General features: G+C 35.7%; 1 protein-coding gene across 1 annotated transcript in view; it reads right to left on the reverse strand.

Annotated features, from left to right (window-relative positions):
* Positions 1–21,665, reverse strand: part of MYO3A (myosin IIIA) — a 274,518-nt gene that overhangs the window by 144,769 nt on the left and 108,084 nt on the right. The window contains exons 9-10 of the mRNA XM_056800079.1: positions 19,575–19,640; positions 15,689–15,844 (exon numbers count right to left, since the gene is read on the reverse strand). Of these exons, the coding sequence (XP_056656057.1) occupies positions 15,689–15,844; positions 19,575–19,640 (222 nt within the window). The remainder of the gene's footprint in view (positions 1–15,688; positions 15,845–19,574; positions 19,641–21,665) is intronic.

Below are 21,665 nucleotides of genomic sequence, written 5' to 3' on the forward strand. Positions count from 1 at the left end.
TAACTTTGGACACATTTTATGGACCAAAAATACAAAATACAGAGGAGATAGAAGAGGAAACACAAACAAATGCTCCAAAACCTTCCAAGAGAAATGGAAATTCTCCACAAGCTCTTGAAGAATTTAAATTGGAAGTTATCAAAAAGATTAAAGCCTTCTGGCAAGAAAAATGAGAAATAATGCAAAAGGAATTCAGCAATCTGAGAGACAAAAACACGCAATTGCAGAAACAGCTTGAAGCCTCAAAAAGCAGGACAGACCAAACTGAAAAGGAAAACCAGACTTTAAAGGTCAGAATCAGGCAACTGGAAGACAATGATTTTGCAAAAGAGCAAGAATTAATAAAGCAAAGTCAAAAGACAAAGGAACTAGAAGATAACATAAAATATCTCACTGACAAGATGACAGACCTGGAAAACAGAGGAAGGAGAGACAATCTGAGAATCATTGGTCTACCAGAAAAACCAGAAATAAACAGTAATTTTGATATCATAATACAAGATATCATCCAAGAAAACTGCCCAGAGATTCTAGAATAAGGGGGCAAAATAGCCATTGAAAGAGTTCACAGAACACCCTCTACACTAAATCCCCAAAAGACAACTCCCAGGAATGTAATTGCCAAATTCTAAAGCTTCCAAGCAAAAGAAAAAATCTTACAAGAAGCCAGAAAAAGACAATTTAGGTATAAAGGAATGCCAACCAGACTCACACAACACCTTGCAATTTCCACCCTGAACAAGCATAAGGACTGGAACATGATATTCAGAAAAGCAAGAGATCTGGGTCTTCAACCAAGAATCAGTTATCCATAAAAACTGACTATATACTTCCAGGGGAAAGCATGGGCATTCAACAAAATAGAAGCTTTCCAAGTTTTTATTAATAACAGACCAGAATCCTGTGGAAAGTTTGACATCCAAACACAAAGAGCAAGAGAAACATGAAAAGATAAATATGAAGGAAAGGGAAAAGGAGAAAAATGTTATCTTTTTCTTTTATTCAAACTCTCTTCTATAAGAACTACATTTATATCAAACTATGTATATTAATATGTGGGGAAAATGTAATGTGTAACATTCAAAAATTGTATGCATCATTAGAGTAGTTAGAAGAATCACGCATAGAGAGACATTGGGGCATCAAGATGATATGGAGAAGAGGGGAGAAACAAAAAGGGAGGGGGGAATTGTTGATGGCACTAAGATATACTTCAAGAAATAGAAAAAAAAACTAAATAGAATAATCTTTCTCACACAAAGATACACATGGGAAGGGGAGGGGAAGAAGTCTTCCATAAGAAGGAGAGGAAGAGAGTGCTAAGTGGTATTACTTAAACTGTACTCTCAGTGAAATCAACGTTGAAAGGGAAGAACATATAGATCCATTGGGATCTTGAATTCTATCTTATCCAACAGGGTAAGAGAGAAGGGGAATTAAGGAGGGGGGAAGGGAGTATAAAAAGGGAGGGAAGGAGAGGGGGGAGGGAAGTTAATAGACCCTAAGAAAGCAAACAAAAACAAAAACCAACAAACAAACACAAAGGGAACAAAAAAGGGAGGGGCTAGAAAGGGAAGCATATCAAGGGAGGGGACTATGGGGGCTGATTTAAAGTAAATTACTGGTTTAAAAGGTTATATCTAAAGAAGAAAGGTCAGAATTAGGGGAGGATGTCAAAATGCCATGGAATTCACAAGTGACAATCATAACTTTGAACATGAATGGGATGAACTCACCCATAAAACATAGATGAATAGCAGAATGGATTAGAATCCAAAACCCTACCATATGTTGTCTTCAAGAAACACACATGAGGCAGGTAGATACGCACAAGGCCAGAATTAAAGGATGGAGTAAGACCTTTTGGGCCTCAACTGACAGAAAGAAGACAGGAGTTGCAATCATGATATCTGACAAAGCCAAAGCAAAAATAGACCTGATTAAAAGGGATAGGGGAGGTAAATATATTCTGTTAAAATGGAGTATAGACAATGAGGAAATATCACTAATCAACATGTATGCACCAAATGGTATAGCACCCAAATTTCTAATGGAGAAACTAGGAGAATTGAAGGAGGAAATAGACAGTAAAACCATATTAGTGGGAGATCTGAACCAACCACTATCAAATTTAGATAAATAAAATCAAAAAATAAATAAGAGAGAGGTAAAAGAGGTGAATGAAATCTTAGAAAAATTAGAGTTAATAGACATATGGATAAAAATAAATAGGGACAAAAAGGAATACACCTTCTTCTCAGCACCACATGGCACATTCACAAAGATTAACCATACACTAGGTCACAGAAACATGGCATACAAATGCAGAAAAGCAGAAATAATAAATCCAACTTTTTCAGATCATAAGGCAATAAAAATAGATTAGTAAGGGTACATGGAGAACCAAATCAAAACTTAATTGGAAATTAAATAATATGATACTCCAAAATCGATTAGTTAGAGAACAAATCAAAGAAATAATTAATAATTTCATTGAGGAAAATGACAATGGTGAGACATTCTTTCAAACCTTATGGGATGCAGCCAAAGCAGTACTCAGAGGAAAATTCATATCCCTGAGTGCATATATTAACAAATTAGGGAGGGCAGAGATCAATGAATTGGAAATGCAAATAAATAAAATTGAAAGCAAACAAATTAAAATCCCCCAGAAGAAAACCAAACTAGAAATCCTAAAAATTAAGGGGGGAATTAATAAAATAAAAAGTGATAGAACTATTGAACTAATAAATAAGACTAGAGACTGGTACTTTGAAAAAACTAACAAAATAGACAAAGTACTGGTCAACCTAATTAAAAAAAGGAAAGAAGAAAAGCAAATTAACAGTATCATAGATGAAAAGGGGGACCTCCACCTCCAATGAAAAGGAAATTAAGGCAATCATTAAAATCTACTTTGCCCAATTTTATGGCAATAAATATACCAATCTAGGTGATATGGATGAATATTTACAAAAATATAAATTACCTAGACTAACAGAAGAAAAAATAGAATTCTTAAATAATCCCATATCAAAACAAGAAATCCAACAGGCCATCAAAGAACTCCCTAAGAAAAAATCCCCAGGGCCTGATGGATTCACAAGTGAATTCTATTAAACATTCAAAGAACAGCTAACCACAATACTATACAAACTATTTGACATAATAAGCAAAGAGGGAGTTCTACCAAATTCCTTTTATGACACAAACATGGTACTGATTCCAAAGCTAGGCAGGTCAAAAACGGAGAAAGAAAACTATAGACCAATCTCCCTAATGAATATAGATGCAAAAATCTTAAATAGGATACTAGCAAAAAGACTCCAGCAAGTGATCAGGAGGGTCATTCACTATGATCAAGTAGGATTTATACCAGGGATGCAGGGCTGGTTCAATATTAGGAAAACCATCCACATAATTGACCATATCAACAAGAAAACCAACAAAAATCACATGATTATTTCAATAGATGCAGAAAATCCTTTGATAAAATACAACACCCATTCCTATTAAAAACACTAGAAAGCATAGGAATAGAAGGGTCATTCCTATAAATAATAAAAAGTATAAATCTAAAACCATCAGCTAACATCATCTGCAATGGGGATAAACTAGATGCATTCCAAATAAGATCAGGAGTGAAAAAAGGATGCCCATTATCACCTCTATTATTTATCATTGTACTAGAAACTCTAGCAATAGCAATTAGAGAAGAAAAAGAAATTGAAGGCATTAAAATAGGCAAAGAGGAAACCAAGTTATTGCTCTTTGCAGATGATATGATGGTTTACTTAAAGAATCCTAGAGAATCAACCAGATAGCTAGTTGAAATAATCAACAACTTTAGCAAAGTTGCAGGGTACAAAATAAACCCACATAAGTCATCAACATTTCTATATATTTCCAACACAGCTCACCGGCAAGAATTAGAAAGAGAAATCCCATTCAAAATCACCTTAGACAATATAAAATATTTAGGAATCTATCTCCCGAGACAAACACAGGAACTATATGGACAGAACTACAAAACATTCTCCACACAACTCAAACTAGACTTGAGTAATTGAAAAAACATTAATTGCTCATGGGTAGGACAAGCCAATATAATAAAAATGAACATCCTACCCAAACTTATTCATCTATTTAGTGCTATTCCCATTGAACTTCCAATTTTTTTTACTGACTTAGAAAAAACCATAACAAAGTTCATTTGGAAGAATAAAGGATCAAGGATATCCAGGGAAATAATGAAAAAAAAATACAAAGGAATTTGGCCTTGTAGTCCCAGATCGCAAACTCTATTATAAAGCAGTGGTCATCAAAAGAATTTGGTACTGGATAAGAGACAGTAAGGAGAATCAGTGGAATAGACTTGGGGTAAGTGACCTCAGCAAGGCAGTATATGAAAAACCAAAGAGCCCAGTTTCTGGGACAAAAACCCAGTAGTTGACAAAAACTGCTGGGAAAACTTGAAGACAGTGTGGGAGAGATTAGGTTTGGTTCAACACCTCACACCCTACACTAAGATAAACTCTGAATGGGTGAATAACTTGAACATAAAGAAGGAAACTATAAATAAATTAGATGAATACAGAATACATGCCAGACCTGTGGGAAGGGAAAGACTTTAAAAACATGCAAGACATAGAAAGAGTCACAAAATATAAAATAAATAATTTTGACTACATCAAATTAAAACTTTTTGTACAAACAAAACCAATGTAACCAAAATCAGAAGGGAAGCAACAAATTGGGAAACAATCTTCATAACAAAAACCTCTGACAAAGGTCTAATTACTCAAATTCATAAAGGGCTAAATCAATTGTATAAAAAAATCAAGCCATTCTCCAATTGATAAATGCGCAAGGGACATGAACAGGCAGTTTTCAGCCAAAGAAATCAAAACTATTAATAAGCACATGAAAAAGTGCTCTAAATCTCAGATAATCAGAGAGATGCAAATCAAAACAACTCTGAGGTATCACCTCACACCTAGCAGATTGGCTAACATGACAGCAAAGGGAAGTAATGAATGCTGGAGGGGATCTGGCAAAGTTGGAACATTAATTCATTGCTGGTGGAGTTGTGAATTGATCCAACCATTCTGGAGGGCAATTTGGAACTATGCCCAAAGGGTGATAAAAGACTTTCTGCCCTTTGATCCAGCCATAGCACTGCTGGGCTTGTACCCCAAATAGTTAATGGAGAAAAAGACTTGTACAAGAATATTCATAGCTGCGCTCTTTGTGGTGGCCCAAAACTGGAAAATGAGGGGATGCCCTTCAATTGGGGAATAGCTGAACAAATTGCGGTATATGTTGGTGATGGAATACTATTGTGCTCAAAGGAATGATTCAGTGAAGGAATTCCATGGAGACTGGAACGACCTCCAGGAAGTGATGCAGAGTGAAAGAAGAACCAGGAAAACACTGTACACAGAGACTGAAACACTGTGGTACAATCGAACGTAATGGATTATTAGTGTCAATACAATTTCCCTGAACATTCTGCAGGGATCTAGGAGAAAAACACTATCCACAAGCAGAGGACAAATTGTGGGAGTAAAAACACAGAGGAAAAGCAACTGCTTGACTACAGGGGTTGAGGAGACATGATTGAGGAGAGACTCTAAATGAACACCCTAATGCAAATACTAACAACATGGAAATGGGTTCGAATCAAGGACACATGTGATACCCAGTGGAATCGCGTGTTGGCTATTGGAGGGGTGGTGGGAGGGAGGGAGGAAAAGAAAATGATCTTCGTTTCTAATGAATAATGTTTGAAAATGTCCAAATAAAACAATGTTTAAAAGGAAAAAATGATCTGTGCTGAATATTGGGGAATTCAAAGCAAGGCAAAAGAATAACAGTTCTTTGTATCCTAACTGGGGAGACAGTGCACAAATAACTAACTGCAAATAAAATATAAAATAATCTGGAAAAGGAAGGCAATATCACCTTGGGGAGGAGCTGAGGCAGATGAGGACAGAAGAAAAATGGTAACAAGGGGAACTGACCCAGAAATATGAGAAGCATCTTTGAGAATTTAGCCCTTGAGGGAACCCCGTGAAATCATAATTTATTCTAAGGAGTCTTAGAAAATATCCAAATCTGCATAATTAAAGGCTTCTCTCTGCAATAGCTTCCAACCTCCTCACCGTCCCTGTTGATGGTGAGATATTTTATCTGTTCTCTTTCTCCTTTTTGATGTAGTCCTGTATATCTAAATCAGTTTTTACTTTTAAAAAGTAGCATTTACATAAGTGTACAAAAATCTACTCTGACTCATTCCAAAATGAATCACAATCTCAGAAAAAGTCACCATTTGCCCTACTAAATGTGCTGTATTTTTGCAGTGAATACAAAAGTAAACGTGAAAGCAAACAGGATTAGGACAGCTGAACAGCCAGAGATAAAGCCTTCTGGGCCTGGCTGTCACAGCTAAAGGGGCATGCCATTTTGAATTCTGCATCAAAGACAGGGAAACTGCCTTAAAGCATAGGTATGCCATCCTTGAAAAATGCTTCTCTACTTCTCCCCACCCAAAACAGGTGGCCAAAAGTTCTATTTATTTTATGAGAGACATTCTCCATTAAGTCAATATTATTAAATTTATCTTGAAGGCACTTGATATGACAGCAAAAATGTATCTTTATGATTTAAAATGCAACGACATCCAGGGCAAACAGTTGCTCTGCTCCTCAGCACCATGCCCTGCTGAGAGGTTGTAAATCAGTACAATCCACTGCATAATACCCCACCTCGCTGTAGTATGCCACAGAATGCAGTCTCAGACAATTCAGAGAAATCTTCAACTCATCAGACCTTCTAGTGCCAGCCCTGGACTCAGAGCAGCTGATCCATCACTCCTACTTTAAATAAAACAATGATATTATGAAATGACGCTGCCTGTTAGCTTCCACTTCTCCAGTAAAGCTCAAGGTTTTTGATAATCCATAATTTTCAAATGCACAATTTTTTTTAAGAGAAAAGAAAACAAGGTATGCCCTGAGAGCTCTTTCAAGGTTCCTGCTTTCTTTTGGTTCTGGAAAAGAGCTACCCTGTTATGCTTTTCTTGCTCTTCAAGGAAATAATATTCCCACCTCTCTCCTATCTCCACAAAGATCCAGTTCATACTGTTTTGTTAGGCGGAATGCATGTGATATTAATAAAGAAACTAAGTGATGGAATCATGGAACTAAAAGAAAATATATCATTGCATTCATAAAAAGCCCTTTACCCTGAAGGAATAATGATGGTGAGAGTTAATGATATCTTGAAAAGGCAATTCCTTTAGAAATAATTGCTCACATTTAATAAAAAGTATTCATGATTCCAAAATATCTTATCAAAGCTCTTATAGTTCATAAGTCGATAATGGATGGTTAAAATATGGACTCCCAAGAAGTATCCTTACAGTTATCTGTTAAGAGATACTTTATGCTTCTTGGGAAAAAACAATGCTGGCTGATTGACTCCACAGTCACAAAATATTGCGCCCCAATTATTTTAAAAATCTTAATTCCCTATTGCCTGTCAAATAGAGTACAAATGCCTTATCATGTCATAACAGCTCCTCTACAATCTGGCCCCACATTATCCACCCAATCATGCTCTATCCTTCTTACTAGATTCTAATCTCCCTCAGGAGAAGGTCTATCTATGCCTTAATTCATCTTTGTAGCTGAATCTGGTCCCCAGAAAAGTGCCTTGTACACAGTGGGCACCAATTAAGCAACCAGCAAGCATTTATTAAGTAAAATAATTCCTGCCTCCAAGTGCTTACATCTTAGTGAATGAAATAAAATGGCCATTTATAAGTTTAGATGTAAACAAAATGAATAAAAAGTACTTTGGAAAAGAAGTGCATTAGAAGCTGTAGGGATGCTCAGGAAAGACTTCATGTAGAAAGTAATGTGTCAGCTTATTCTCTAAGGCAAATAGGCATTCCAAGAGGTGAAGATCAGGATGAGGGGAGTGATTTCTAGTCATGCAGGACAACCAAGGCAACATAATAGAAATGGGAGAGGCGTATCCTGGAAGTGGATTGGCCAGGAGGTTTGCTGAGCAGGATTTTCAAGTGGGAGGAAGGGAGTAACATCTAAGGAGATATTAGTAATATCTAAGGTAAAATATGAATGGGAAATGAGTATCACAAAGATGACAGAGTGGATGGATCATATCAGTCTATTGCTATCAAACAAACTTGCCTAAGTTGTACGTTTTATTGATAAATTATCAGTTGTGAATAAATTTATATAAAAATATGCAGGGCTTGGAAAATAGACTAGAGTTTAGGCCCCATATATTTTTAAAAAATGTTTATTTTTTTACAATTTACATAAAAATAAAACAATACTTTTGAAGAAAAATTTTGAGCTCTAAATTCTCTACCTCTTTCCTACTCTCCCACTTTTGCTTCCTCATACCTTTCCCCCAAAGGATAAGCAATCCAATATAGATTTTACAGGCTCCATATATTTTAAATAAAAAAATTAAAGATAATTGATTAATAGGTGCTATGTACACATACTGTCTCCTAAACAATCTTTTCATGTCCTAAAACAAATTTCAGTTTCTCAAACATTACTAAATGGTGAATATTCCTTGTTCCAACTATATTATTAGTAGGGCTAGAACCCAAATAAATCAAAGAAAAAAGGAATGGGATCCATATGAACAGAAATATTTAGAGAAGCTCTTTTTTATAGTAGTCCCATTTGGAAACTAAGAAGGTACACTTCTGTTTAGGAATGCCTAAATAAACTGTGGTGTATGAATGTGTTAGAACATTACTCTGCCATGAGACATAATAAAATGGACAATTTCAGAGGAAACTGGGAAGAACTTTATGAACTGATGCAGAGTGAATGAATAGAACTAATAATTTACAATATGAAAGCAATATCATAGAGAAAAGTAACTTTGAAAGAATGTAGAATTGTGATTAATGCAATGATAAACCTGTAGTTCTGAAGACTGAAGATGATTCATGCCACCCACTTTCTGTCAGAGAGGATTTGATATCTGGAATAAGATTTGCAGTTTTAAATGTGACCAATATGAGAATTTGCTTTGCTGAACTATGCAAGTCTGTTGTGATTTTTTGAAATTGTTCAATGGAAGAGGGAGTGGGAGAGAGATAATAAGTTTTTTAAAGTTAACTTTTCTCTGAGACCAGGCTTGGTCATTATAATTAACTGTTTTTTTTTCTTCCCATATTGTAGCTCTTAACTCAGTCACTGGGGAAAAAAAATAGGACAAAATAGGCTAAATCAATTCTCGACTTCTGAAGAAGCTGATTACTGATGTCACTTGTGAATGCTGTAACAAAGCAACGAATTTAAATGGAAAGGACTGGTAGGTGATTCATACAATTTAACAAACATACTTTAGAACCCCAGGTAACAATACAGTGTAATTTCTCCTTCTGGTGACGAATTCAGAGAATGAGAAAATAATTTGGAAGAGAATGAATTACTTTATGTTACTGGAGGTCATTTCTAGAAGGAGATAACTGACATTTCCCACTGTAGATGCTACTCACTCTATTATTACATTTGGAAATAAAAGGGATGCAAGAAACTATTGATTGCGACTCCCTTATTTGAAAGATGAGGCAACTGAGGAACAGAGCTTTTTTTTTTTAAAGTTATTTTACCAGGTTCCCATAGTAAGTATGTGACAGAATTTGAGATGAGTTCTTCCTGATGCCAAGCTTAGTGCTCTATCCAGTATGCAATGGTGATTGTCCAGGGGGGGGGGGTGATGTTCTGTAGGTAGCAGTGTTCTCCAAACTGAAAACATTAAAGGGTATGGTAATTATTCCTGAACAGTTTTATTCTTTGATCATTCAACAAGAACTGAGCAAAGATTTTTGACTTTGAAAAACTGATACTCTGCCCTGTTCTCCACTCTTCTAAAGGAACTTCTCTTCTATAAAACCTCAATAGCTCTTTAGCACACTCTGGTCTTGTAGTGTATAAATGGAGATTAGTGGAGATTTTGAACCTTTGGACTTCATCCCCCAGAAGTCCCTTAGTATTTCCCAAAATTCCATTTATACAGTAGCTACCCATCTTGCTTCTCCTTACTTATCTTTTCAATGATAGGTTGAGGCAGAGAAAACTAGTAATGCTTTTCTTCATTGAGTAGCTATTCAGTCTTTGGTCCTAATGAAATTCTTTCAGAGGCAAGGATTGACATGATGCCTAATCTAAGTCTAGGAAACTCTGGGCACATATGGGAGAAAGGTGTGTTGAATTATGCAGGATTGTTTGTGAGCCTACTTCTCATCTGGGACAATGGTAGTCCCTAACTTTCTCTTCTTAGGGCAAGGAGAAGAAAGGAATTTTTATTTTCAGATATGCTATCATTACCTATTGGAAGCATCCTGGGAGAAAAATATGAATACGAATTAGGAGTAAGGAGGTGACCTTTAAAAACTGACAGAACTAGTTTGGATCTGGAAAGTGTGTGTTTAGTGATGAATGAGGATTAGTAGATTAGTAATCAAAGAATCCAGTTGAACTATGAGCTCAAGATGAGTAATCATGAATCTGTCAACAAATATTTGCATTATGATTGTGAGGTCCTTGAGAGTAGGGACTGTCTTTTGCTTTCTTTGTATCTCCATGGCTTAGCACAGTGCCTCACAATAGGAATTTAATAAATGTTTGTGGAATGACCAGATACCTAACAAATATAACTGTAAAAGGATGTGAGTTGGACAAGAATAACAGACCCAAGTTACAATCATCTAGAACAAGGGTTTTGAATCCTTTCTGTGTCATGGACTCCTCTGCAGAAGCCTATGGATCCTCACACAAATAATGCTTTTCATTGCACAAAATAAAATGTAGATGATTGCAAAGGAATCCAGTTATATTGAGATGCAGTTAACAAAATGCTAAAAAAAAGTTCATGTGACTCAGATTAAGAAATCCTCATCTATGGGAACACTAAAATAAAGAATGCAAGATACTCTGCTAAGTGCTGTCATGTTCTTCATGATCAGGAGGAAAGATAGCATTTACTTCCTTACAGTCTTAGTGGAACAGATAAGAATAGATAAGAAAATATTCTAGATTTAGAGATGGCAGAGATCATTTCTTTCACTTAGTGACTAGGAGAGGGCTTCATGGAGGCAAAACATTGGAACTAAGCTCAGATATTTTTCCCCAAGCCTGAGTTAAGATGCTCAAGTATGCAAAGTATTGAGGTTTAATTATCTACTTATAATGAACAAGTTTAGCCTTAGAAATAATTTTTTTAATTTCAAAAAATTTACTCCTTCTTCCTACTACTCCCATCACCTCCCAAATTCAGTACGATTCCAATGAGCTTATAGGATCATGAATTCTAAGCTGAAAGAGATCATCAAGGTCATCAATCCCAACCTCTTAAATTTATGGAGGAAAAAACTGAAAGCCAGGGACATTCAATGGTATGTTCAAAGACACATAGGTATTAAGTGACAGAAGCAGTTGTCAAAAACAGGTCCTTTGCCTCCAAATCCTTTAAAAAAGAAGGCACTGAATATACTTTATAGTGTGCTGAGTAAACAGTATACTTTACTGAAAGATAAGGCTGGTTCTAAAGGATAAATATTACTCAAAACATCATTTAATTATCTCAATTAATATTTATTAAACTCCTATTGTATATTGAACCTCATGCAAGGCATTGGTAGTGATTCAAAATTTAGATAAGATATGAGCTCCGGATGGAACTTATAGTCCTTTAAAAATATATGGCACATACAAATAATTGTAATTTAAAGTAATGTAAGTATATTATAGCAGTACAAAACATAGCTGAATGTAAGGCTAAAGGAAGAAATGATTGTTGTTTACTTGGGAAATCATGGAATCTTCATAAAGAAGGTAGCATTTAAGTTGGCTTTAAAAGACTTGGTTGAGGCTTTCTATGTTTATGATACAGTTTTAGCAGAGGCTCAGGGGGAGAAAGTCATGGAGTAGATTAAGGAGATAAGGGCTAGACCCTTTTGGCTGGAACTAAGCTATTAAAACACAAGCTGGCCATTTGGCAAAAAGATGGTAAAATGGAGTTATTTGTTTGATAACAGAAAAGCAGAAAGGACTATTTTTCCTTCTACTCTGTTGTTACTGCCTATTGATCTTTTGCTTTCTTTCACCATTATACTGCTTTTGTATTTAGACTCAACTACATCAAAGTCCTATTATCGGCAATGTTCATTGTATAAAACCCTACATCTAGATAAAGGATCTCACAGCCTGAGGTAGAATAAGAAAAGACTCAAATCTGTCTTATTTCTTCTTGTTTTGAGATATGTTTGAAAAAGTTTCATTGGATTCTTCTAGGTTTTTTTTTTAGCATATATCCCTGAATAATGAAACTGATTCTACTAAAGCCTGCAATAGAATTTTTGAAATTAAAGAATTATTTGAAGATAAAGAATTACACGCGCACACACACATGCACAAATTTTACATGTATTAAAAAATAGAAATAAGAAAGTAAGTTTGAAAAGATATAGGTTGCAAATCAAGTGGCTCACGGATTGAACTCAAGGAAAGAACTCCAAAGGAATGTCAGGAATAAATAAAAAGAGAACTTGAAGCCTGAAGCTGAGTGAGCTGGATTCCTATTTCGCTGGAACTTAGAGGGATCACTTCAAATAATACAGCTAAAATAATATACATATGAATCACACATTATATACTATATGTATAAACATTAAGTTATCACATATACTTGAGAATATACACAGTTTTTTCTTGTCTTGGAATCAATACTGTGTATTGGTTCCAAGGCAGAAGAGTGGTAAGGGTTAGGCAATGGGGTGGGGGGTCAAGTGACTTGCCCAGGGTCACACAGCTGGGAAGTATCTGAGGTCAGATTTGAACCTAGGACCTCCTGTTTCTTGGCCTGGCTCTCAATCCACTGAGCCACCCAGCTGCCCCTTTATACACAGTTTTAAAAGTATAATGATAGCCATTATGTTTAGGAATCAAACTATTAATAGAATATTTCTTTTCACAAAATTTTAAAGGCAAACCTAAAAATGCAAGTGTAATAGAATAAAAAACTAGTGAATTCTGAATTTGTGATCATTCAAAAGGCACTGAACTTCAAAAATCCTTAATTAATATATAAATAAGATTTACTGTTATATTGTTAAGAAACCATCGAGGAAAAGTTATTCTCAAGCACCTAGTTTCATACAGCTAAGTGATGTGACAAATGGCTAAACTACTCTCTAGAACAAAACACTGAATCCAGTAAGATGAAATTCACTAGAGATAACTGTCCAGTCTAGTAGAGTACTGACATACCTCAGTCATTAGGACTTGTTCCTGCTTATATCTATAGCGTCTGACAGCTCAGAATCCCTTCTATGAGGCATCAGAAGAAGACTTTAGCAGAAATATTTGATTACGCCACAGAACAAGAGCAACATATTTGAGCTTTTACTGTGTAGAAAGAGTTTTTTCTTCACTGACATCCCCATTTGCCTTCCCAGTATTGGCTCTACAATAATAGATTCATAATGTTCTAGTCTTCTTTGAAGCTGGCTGGAGTTGGGCTTTCTCCTGCTGAGCACACACATATCCAATTCAATCTCAAAGCCGGGTTTTTCAAAAGAAGCATCACTTGTAGGTTTCTAACGCCAACTCAGCACAGCTGGACTTTGAATCAATTTCCATCAACTTCTGGTATTACTATTGGTAAAACAATAAGGCAGTTCAATGTTTCTGATGAGCTTTTAAAAACTCTCAGAATTTTTCTAAGACACCATCAATGACATAGGAGAGGCTTTTCCTTTTGCCTGGGAGGTCTTCATTCTTAGCAGTAATAGGGAAATAATAAAGGTCAGTGGAATTTCCTTCAGGAAAGTTTTCCCTTGGCTCCTGGCTTATGGCCAAGAAAGGATAAGCTGAGCCCAGAGCTTTACATATTGTAGGGGCTCAATAAATATTTATTGACTCTAGTGGGATTTTGAGCCCCCACAGAACACAGCAAAGTGCTGGACCATAACAGGCACTCAAAGAATCTTCATTAGATTACTCTTATTATTGATTATGACTGCAGTGATACTTCATGTTTTTGGAAAGTGAACATTTTCCAGGTTACAAAAGCTCTTTCATTATCTATTATATCATTAGATGCCCACAATGACTTTGATCTGATAGCAAGAACTAAGTTTGCAAGATAGCAGGATGATGGGATTCCCATTCTATAGATAAGGAAACTGAGGATCCATAAGATAAAGAGATTGGATCAAAGTAACAGCATTATCAGGTGGTAGAATTAGAACTTTTTAGCCCAGTGTCCTTTCTACTGTATGATACTATAAGTCCTTTCTTGAGTTAAATTAAACACATTATGCCTTGCCTTGAGTGTAGTACCAAGTGTTATAATTCCTTCTGCCAATAATCCTCATATTGTTCGATTTCTTCCAAGCCATTCTCATGTCCTTAATTATGCACATGGGTCAATGAAATGATCCATAAGATATATCTAATGGAACTCAAGGGATAGAGTTGGTGCTGCGATTTTATTGGTGTAGGGAACTTCCCAATAAGGAAACACCTTTTACCAATGCACATCAGCTCCTTCTCCACAAGGCATACTTTTAGAGAGTTGCCTGAAGCACTAAACTGTTAAGTGATTTAACCAAGACAGGTTTGCCTGTGGCAGAAGGGATTTGAGTCCATGCTTTTTTAGCTTCAAGGGCAGCTCTCCATCCACAATTTTACCATGATAAAATAATAACTAAGTGGCTAGGTGACTCTGGGGATAGAGAGCCAGGTCTATAGACAGAGGGTATTGGGTTTGAATCTGGCCTCAAATACTTCCTAACTTTGTCACCCTGGGAAAGTCACAACTCCCATTGCTTAGCCCTTATGGTTCTGCTTTGGAACTAATAACATAGTATTGATTCTAAGACAGATATTTTAAAAATCCCAAAGGGACTGAATTTGCAATGTATAACAAGCTATCAGAAACAAATAAGTATGCAATTAACTATGCATAAAATATCTGTATACAGTAGAAGTAGCAAGATGATGTCTTTGGTTAATATTATCAAAGAATCTATAAGGCACTTGGTTCTTAAAGTGGCAGATAGTAGGTGCTTAAAGAAACTATTTGGAGGTCTTTATAACCTTTCAGGGGAATCATGAAGTCAAAACTATTTTCATAATGGTACTAAGATATTTTATTTTTATTTCTAATATTGTAAAGATCAATGGACTTAAGCCACATAAGTAAAAGGTCTTAGGTGGGAGATTCTCAATAGTTTTTAAGGGCATAAAGGGGTCCTGAGATGCAAAAAAAGTTGAAAAATTGCTGCTTTAAGCTCTTTCAACTCTTCCTTCCCCCAACAACTCTATTATTTCTTATCTTGAAGTGGAGCAGTAAATGCAATGAAATGTTCATTAGTATGAAACATCTATTGTATTTCACATTCAGGGCATTACTCTGATGAAGTTGTTTGGAAAATGCAGATTTCAGCCAAAGCACTTTCAAGAAGTTTGTAAAATTCATTTGATTCCTAATTCATATAAGCACCTACTCAGAAAACAGAGTGAACTTAATGATTTAAAAAACACTTTTAAAATCTATTTTATGTTATAAAATTCTGAAGCCTTCCCGAAATATGATGTAGTCTTTACATGTCAAGAACTTTCTTTACCTGGCCCTTTCGGTGACTCCCAGTTGCTGGTGAGCTTCAATGAATTCAGTAAGTTTTTTCTGTAACATCACATCTTTGCCCTCAATTTGGGTAATGAATCCATGCTGCAAAAGATCAGATACGGTTGGGCGTTTCTCATAATCCTTAGTCAAGCACCTGTGCTGACAGAAAAGAATATGTAATTATCAGATAAATTACACATAGTTTTAAAACTATTATGCATGCTCTTTCTTTTTTATTTTTTGGAAATGACTGTGAGTTGATATGGAAAAGCATTTCCCCCAAACGCTGATCCTGCCTCCCCCCAGCTAGCTCAGAAATGTCAAATAGTAGTATGATAAAATGGACATTTGTGGGCATGAAGGAAAATGTGAGTCATTATGTTGTAGGAATGCCATCTTTCCAATTAAATAATAACTCCCTATTTCCCTTCTGTGTTTCCAATGAAAATTCTCTTCCACAACTCTGCAGTTAAAGATAAAATATACTAACCATAAAGGCGACTAAGTTTTGATAGTTATTTAAAATTGAAATAAACATTACAGTTTCTTTTTTATGGTGCTTTATTAGTGTCACTTAATTCTCCATGTCTCTCTTTTGTCAAGACTCATGATTATCTTGAAGAGTCCAAAGAATTAAGACATTTAATCTTGGTGTATATTTTAATGCTCATTTTGAAACAAAGAAATTCCCATCTCATCTTTATTAGGACTAAAGGATCACAGAGAAGGAGCTGGAAGGGATCTCAGAGAAGATCTAATTTAATCTTCTCATTTTTATAGATATGGAAACTGGGGTTTAAGTGACTCATCCAAGGTCATATTAGTAGTATTAAAGGTGAAATTTGAACTTAGGTCTTTGGATTTCAGAGAAAGTACTCTATCTACTGTACTGTTAGAAGTCTTAACTAGTACAGGGGTGATTAAACTAGTCCATCTTCCAAATCCACTGATAGCACCAAAAGCATCATTTGCCAGGTGATTAATAACACAGAACTGTGAGAGGATGGGCCATTGTCAGGGGGTCTTCCACACCCATGGACAAGTACAATGCTTTAGGTCCCTCAGTGCTATCCTCTAACTGAGGTGCTCATCCATTACAGATGATACACAACTCAAACAAATCTGAATGAAAAGTATCTTTCCAAGGAAATTCAGAATGTGCCAGGTGACCAACTCTTTTAAAATAATAACTGGAGGGATTCTATTTTTGTGGGGAAAGGAAGGGACTTAGGAAAAAAAAATTCCCAAACTGAAAGAATTTAAGAAGATTGAATGTTTCTGATTATGTGATAATCACACATTTCTGTATCTTTGTGTGATTTCAAAAAAGAAAAGCACAAAATGTCCACTTTTCTTTATACCTAAAAAGTTATTACTTTAGCACTCATAGTTTAGGTTTGGGAGAAATTTCAGTTGAAGTATAAAAACAGGCCAGAAACTGTAGAATTGGTCTTTTGTACCAGTAGCAATCAGTCAAATCTACTAAAGAGGGTTAGCCAGGTGGCATAGTAGATAGAATTAGTTCTAGAGTCAGGAAGATGAGTTCAAATTTGGTCTCAGATATTTTCTAGCTGTGTGACCCTGGAAAAGTCACATAACACTATTTGCTTCAGTTTCCTTGATCTGTAAAATGAGCTAGAGAAGGAAATGGCAAACCATTCCATTATCTTTGCCTAGAAAATCCCAAATGGGGTCACCAACAGTTAAACATGACTAAAATGACTGAACAACAACTAAGAGATCACTAAGACATGAAGGAAATATAAATTTAAAAATTATTTTTTTTCTGCTCAGAAATATTTCTAATTATCTGGAGGTCTGTTTAATAGGGTTTGGGTTTTAATTAACTCCAGTATTTTGGGAATAATAATTGAAGGACAAATTTTAAAATAGATTACTTAGTTGCTCTTTTTTTGAAAGTCCTAAAATTTTTAGATCTTAGATTGTTGTTTACATGACAGTAACGTAATGCCTTGTAAAGAGGGAAATCATTTCCCCATGGCAGTTGAGCTGGCCCCTTTGAATGATAAATATAGAGTCAGAAAGACTAGTTCAAATCTGCTTCAGACACTATCTATGTGTCCCTGGGCAATTCATTAAACCACTGCCTACTTTAGATACCTCATTTGTAAAATGGGGATAATAATATCAGTTACTTTTTGTAAAGCACCCGGCACATCGTAGGCATTATAATATATTTATTAATTAAGTAACAATGTTTACACTTGCTTCACATTTTTTTCTACCTTTGCTATGAAGGGAATTTCCCAATTAAAATTCTCTTTGTCAAGCAATAAAAAATCAGTCTACTTCTTTTTTTTTTTTTCAAGATGAAGGAAGTTAGTAGAGGTTGAAAAATAAAAGCCTGATGGTACAGAAAGAATTCTGTATTTGGAGGCAAAGGACCCAGGTTCAAATTCTATCTGTGCTCTTTACTATCTATGACTTAACTCTCATTCACTCTGGCCTTTGGTTTGGACTAGATGTCTGTTAAGTTCCCCTCCAGCAATAAGTACATGGGAAGGTTGGTTTTAGGGCAGATAACTGAATATACTTGCTTACTATTTTTTGTTTTGACAGTTCTATGGATACTTTTAAATATGCAAGCATCCTGTGACAGGGTAGGTTTTGGAGGGAAATTTGAAAATATTTTCTAGCTTCTTGTCAGTTATCTAGTTATTTCCAACTATATAACTCTCATATAAATATCTCAATTATTGAGTATTTTATACTCAAATGGGAAGGTGAGCATAAAATAATAACAATAACAAATTATATCTTGCCTTTATATTATACTTCAAAGTCTAAACAGCTATTTCACAAACAGCATTTACTTTGATCCTCACAACAATTTCATGATTTAGGTAGAATAGGCATCAGTCTCCCCATTTTACAGATGGATAAATGGAGGCTGTGTCCAAGGTTGCAGATTTAGCATATGCTAAAGAACCAGGTCTTTTGATTTCCTTCCATTGTTCTTCCCTTTAGAGTATGTGACTGGAAGAGAAAGGGAATAGGTAGACTAGTAAATATGGTGAGATATGGTGAGAAAGTATGTGTCCAGGAAAGAATTGTATAGTAATTGATGGAACTCAAACAACCTATCAATAAATGCAATACACATGTGATGCTAAATTGAATATTTTTGAGTAATAGTGACTGCTATGAGTTTGAATGAGTGAAATTTAAAATTGTCTTTCAAGTAATCAAATGTATCACAAATGCTATCTAACAAATCATTTGTAAATGGGAAAAGAAAAAAGAAAATGGGGGAATATTTTTGATATTTCAGTAGGGACTATGACAAATTATAGTACATGTAAAGGTCTACTGACCATTAGCATTCAGAGAAGGGCTCAGAAAGGGCTGTCAAAGTTGTAGTGTTGACAAGACAAAGTGTGGTGTCAAAGTTGACATATATCACTGCTCTGAGCTGTGATTTATACTGTGTCTAACACTTCAGGTAGATTATAGTATAGTCCAATGAACAGAACTTTGTTAGGGACACTTGCAAAACTGGGCAGTAGAGCTGCTACAAGTTCACCTAACAAACTAGACTCCAAGAATTATTTGCCACTAAGCAGTCTCGACTGTCTCTCTTGTTCTTTCCCATCTGTATACTGTTATTTGTGTTAATTAGCTGAACTATCACAGTATAACAGACCAGACTCTTATTAGCCCAGAAGTCCTGGTTTTTCTTACTTTTCTGAATTTTCTATAGATTCAAAGCAGGATAGGGCTTTGTTAGGGCTATTGGCAAAAGCTTCTTCCTTCCCACCCTCTTATAAAATGCTCTACTTTTCTGATTACAGTTGCAATGAAATGGCAACATTTTTCATATAGAGAATATGCTTTAATTAAAAAAATACTCTATTGTTACTCACTTACTAATGAAGTCATTGAATTCTGCTGTCCACAGTTCTGGTTGCCTTAGAGTTGGAGGTGGACTTCTATAAAGAAGAAACAAAAATTCAATTATAGACATTGGATAAAATATGTGAAAAAGGAGAATGAACAAGATAAAGTGAGTAGCGGACTGCTGAGGAATCACTGGAATCACCCATTTTAATAGGCAGCTCTAACCTGGTACTGCCGTCATTTTTCAAGTATGTCCACAAATACAATGGAACCTAATGAAGTATTAATCACTATTCATACATAATGACAGATTCCATGTTTCCCTGCAACCCTGGAGTGTTGGACCCATTTTTCTTGCTGTTCATCATATTTTCGTAAGGGAATCTTTTTGTAATTATACCTGATGTTATTAGGGAATTATGAGACAGTGTGGAAGAGTAGATAGAAGGTTGGCCATAGTGTCAGAAAATTGGTGCTTGAAACCTGTCTCTGATGCATGTGAAATGTGTGACTCTGTGCACATTAGAGCATACCTATCAAAAGTTATAGTGCCACAAGTAACTCTCTAAGACTGTTAAATAAGAACTATCGGTATCAGTGGAGATAGTCTCAACACTGGAAATTTCTTCCCCAGATGAAATCAGAGCTCCTGATAAGGAAATAACATCAGTATAGGAGAATGGCAGAATGAAGAGCCAGAACAAGAATTAAAAAAAAAATTATTCAATTGATTAATTTAGACTATTTCCCCAGGATTACAAAAGCATGTTCTTTCCCTTCCCTCCCCCTAACCCCCTCCCATAGCCAACATGCAATTCCACTGGTTTTTACATGTGTCTTTGGTCAAGACCTATTTCCATGTTATTGATATTTGCACTAGGGTGATCATTTAGGTTTTATAATTCCAATCATATGCCCATTGAACCATGTGATCAAGGAAATGTCTTTCTTCTGTGTTTTTGCTCCCACAGTTCTTTCTCTGAATGTGGATAGCATCTTTCTCATAAGTCCTCAGAATTGTCCTGGATCATTGCATGACTGCTAGTAGAGAAGTTCATTACATTTGATTGAGCCACAGTGTATTAGTCTCTGTGTATAATGTTCTCCTGGTTCTGCTCCTTTCACTCTGCATCAATTCCTGGAGGTTGTTCCAGTTCACATGAAATCCCTCCAGTTCATTATTCCTTTTAGCACAATAGTATTCCATCACCATCAGATACCACAATTTGCTCAGCCTTTCCCTAATTGATGGGCATCCCCTCATTTCCCATTTTTTTTTGCCACCACAAAGAGCATAGCTTTGAATATTCCAGAACAAGAAATTTTAATAGCCAAGCTGTACCACAATATGTGCCCGGGATCAGCAGAAGGAAAGGTAAATTTAGATCAACTTTTAAGAGGCGTGTTATTCTGAAGAGGAATTGAGGGGAAGAAGACTTTGGTCTTCAGGAAACAAGATCTCATGAGGGAAAAGACTTTTGTGGCACTACGCCATGTGTGGCAGAGATATATCTGAATTCAGATTCTGTAGAGTCTACATTCTGGGCAAAGTACAGGCTTAGGAAGAACTCACCTAGGTTTGTGGAGGAAGAAATACAACAACTAATAGTTTCTTATTCTTGTTACATAGGTTCTAAGTTTCATTGTTTCTACTCACTAAAATAGGGTAAAAGTTGCCAGAACTTCCTAAATTTTGGCATCCTGAGGCAAAGCTCTGATTGTCCCCCACCCTAATTACAATTCTGGCAAAGGCGGAAAATAAGGCTCAATAGTAGGAAGATATTTTTGACTGAAAGATACGTAGAAGTCTTCCAAGGACAAGAATGGGGATTACCATCCTAAAAAGTCTTTCTAAAGGGCAGTGGGGCAAAGGCAAATACAAAATTTGGTGTGTAAAGAGAATAGGGTGGCACACATCTCTGTTGTTTTTAATCAGTTTGGCAAAATTAATGCCAGAGATAACTTAAAAAATGAGTTCATGAGCAATGCTATTAAACACATGTGAGGCTCTGAATGCCACTTAAGTTCTTTGAATCAATCAGTCCCTTTCATCTGAAAGAAAGCAGATCTTTTTCATTCTTGAAATGTTCATGAAAACAAAGGGACCTCATGCATAA

Source organism: Monodelphis domestica, chromosome 5, assembly GCF_027887165.1.
Source record: "Monodelphis domestica isolate mMonDom1 chromosome 5, mMonDom1.pri, whole genome shotgun sequence".
Taxonomy (NCBI): Eukaryota; Metazoa; Chordata; class Mammalia; order Didelphimorphia; family Didelphidae; genus Monodelphis; species Monodelphis domestica.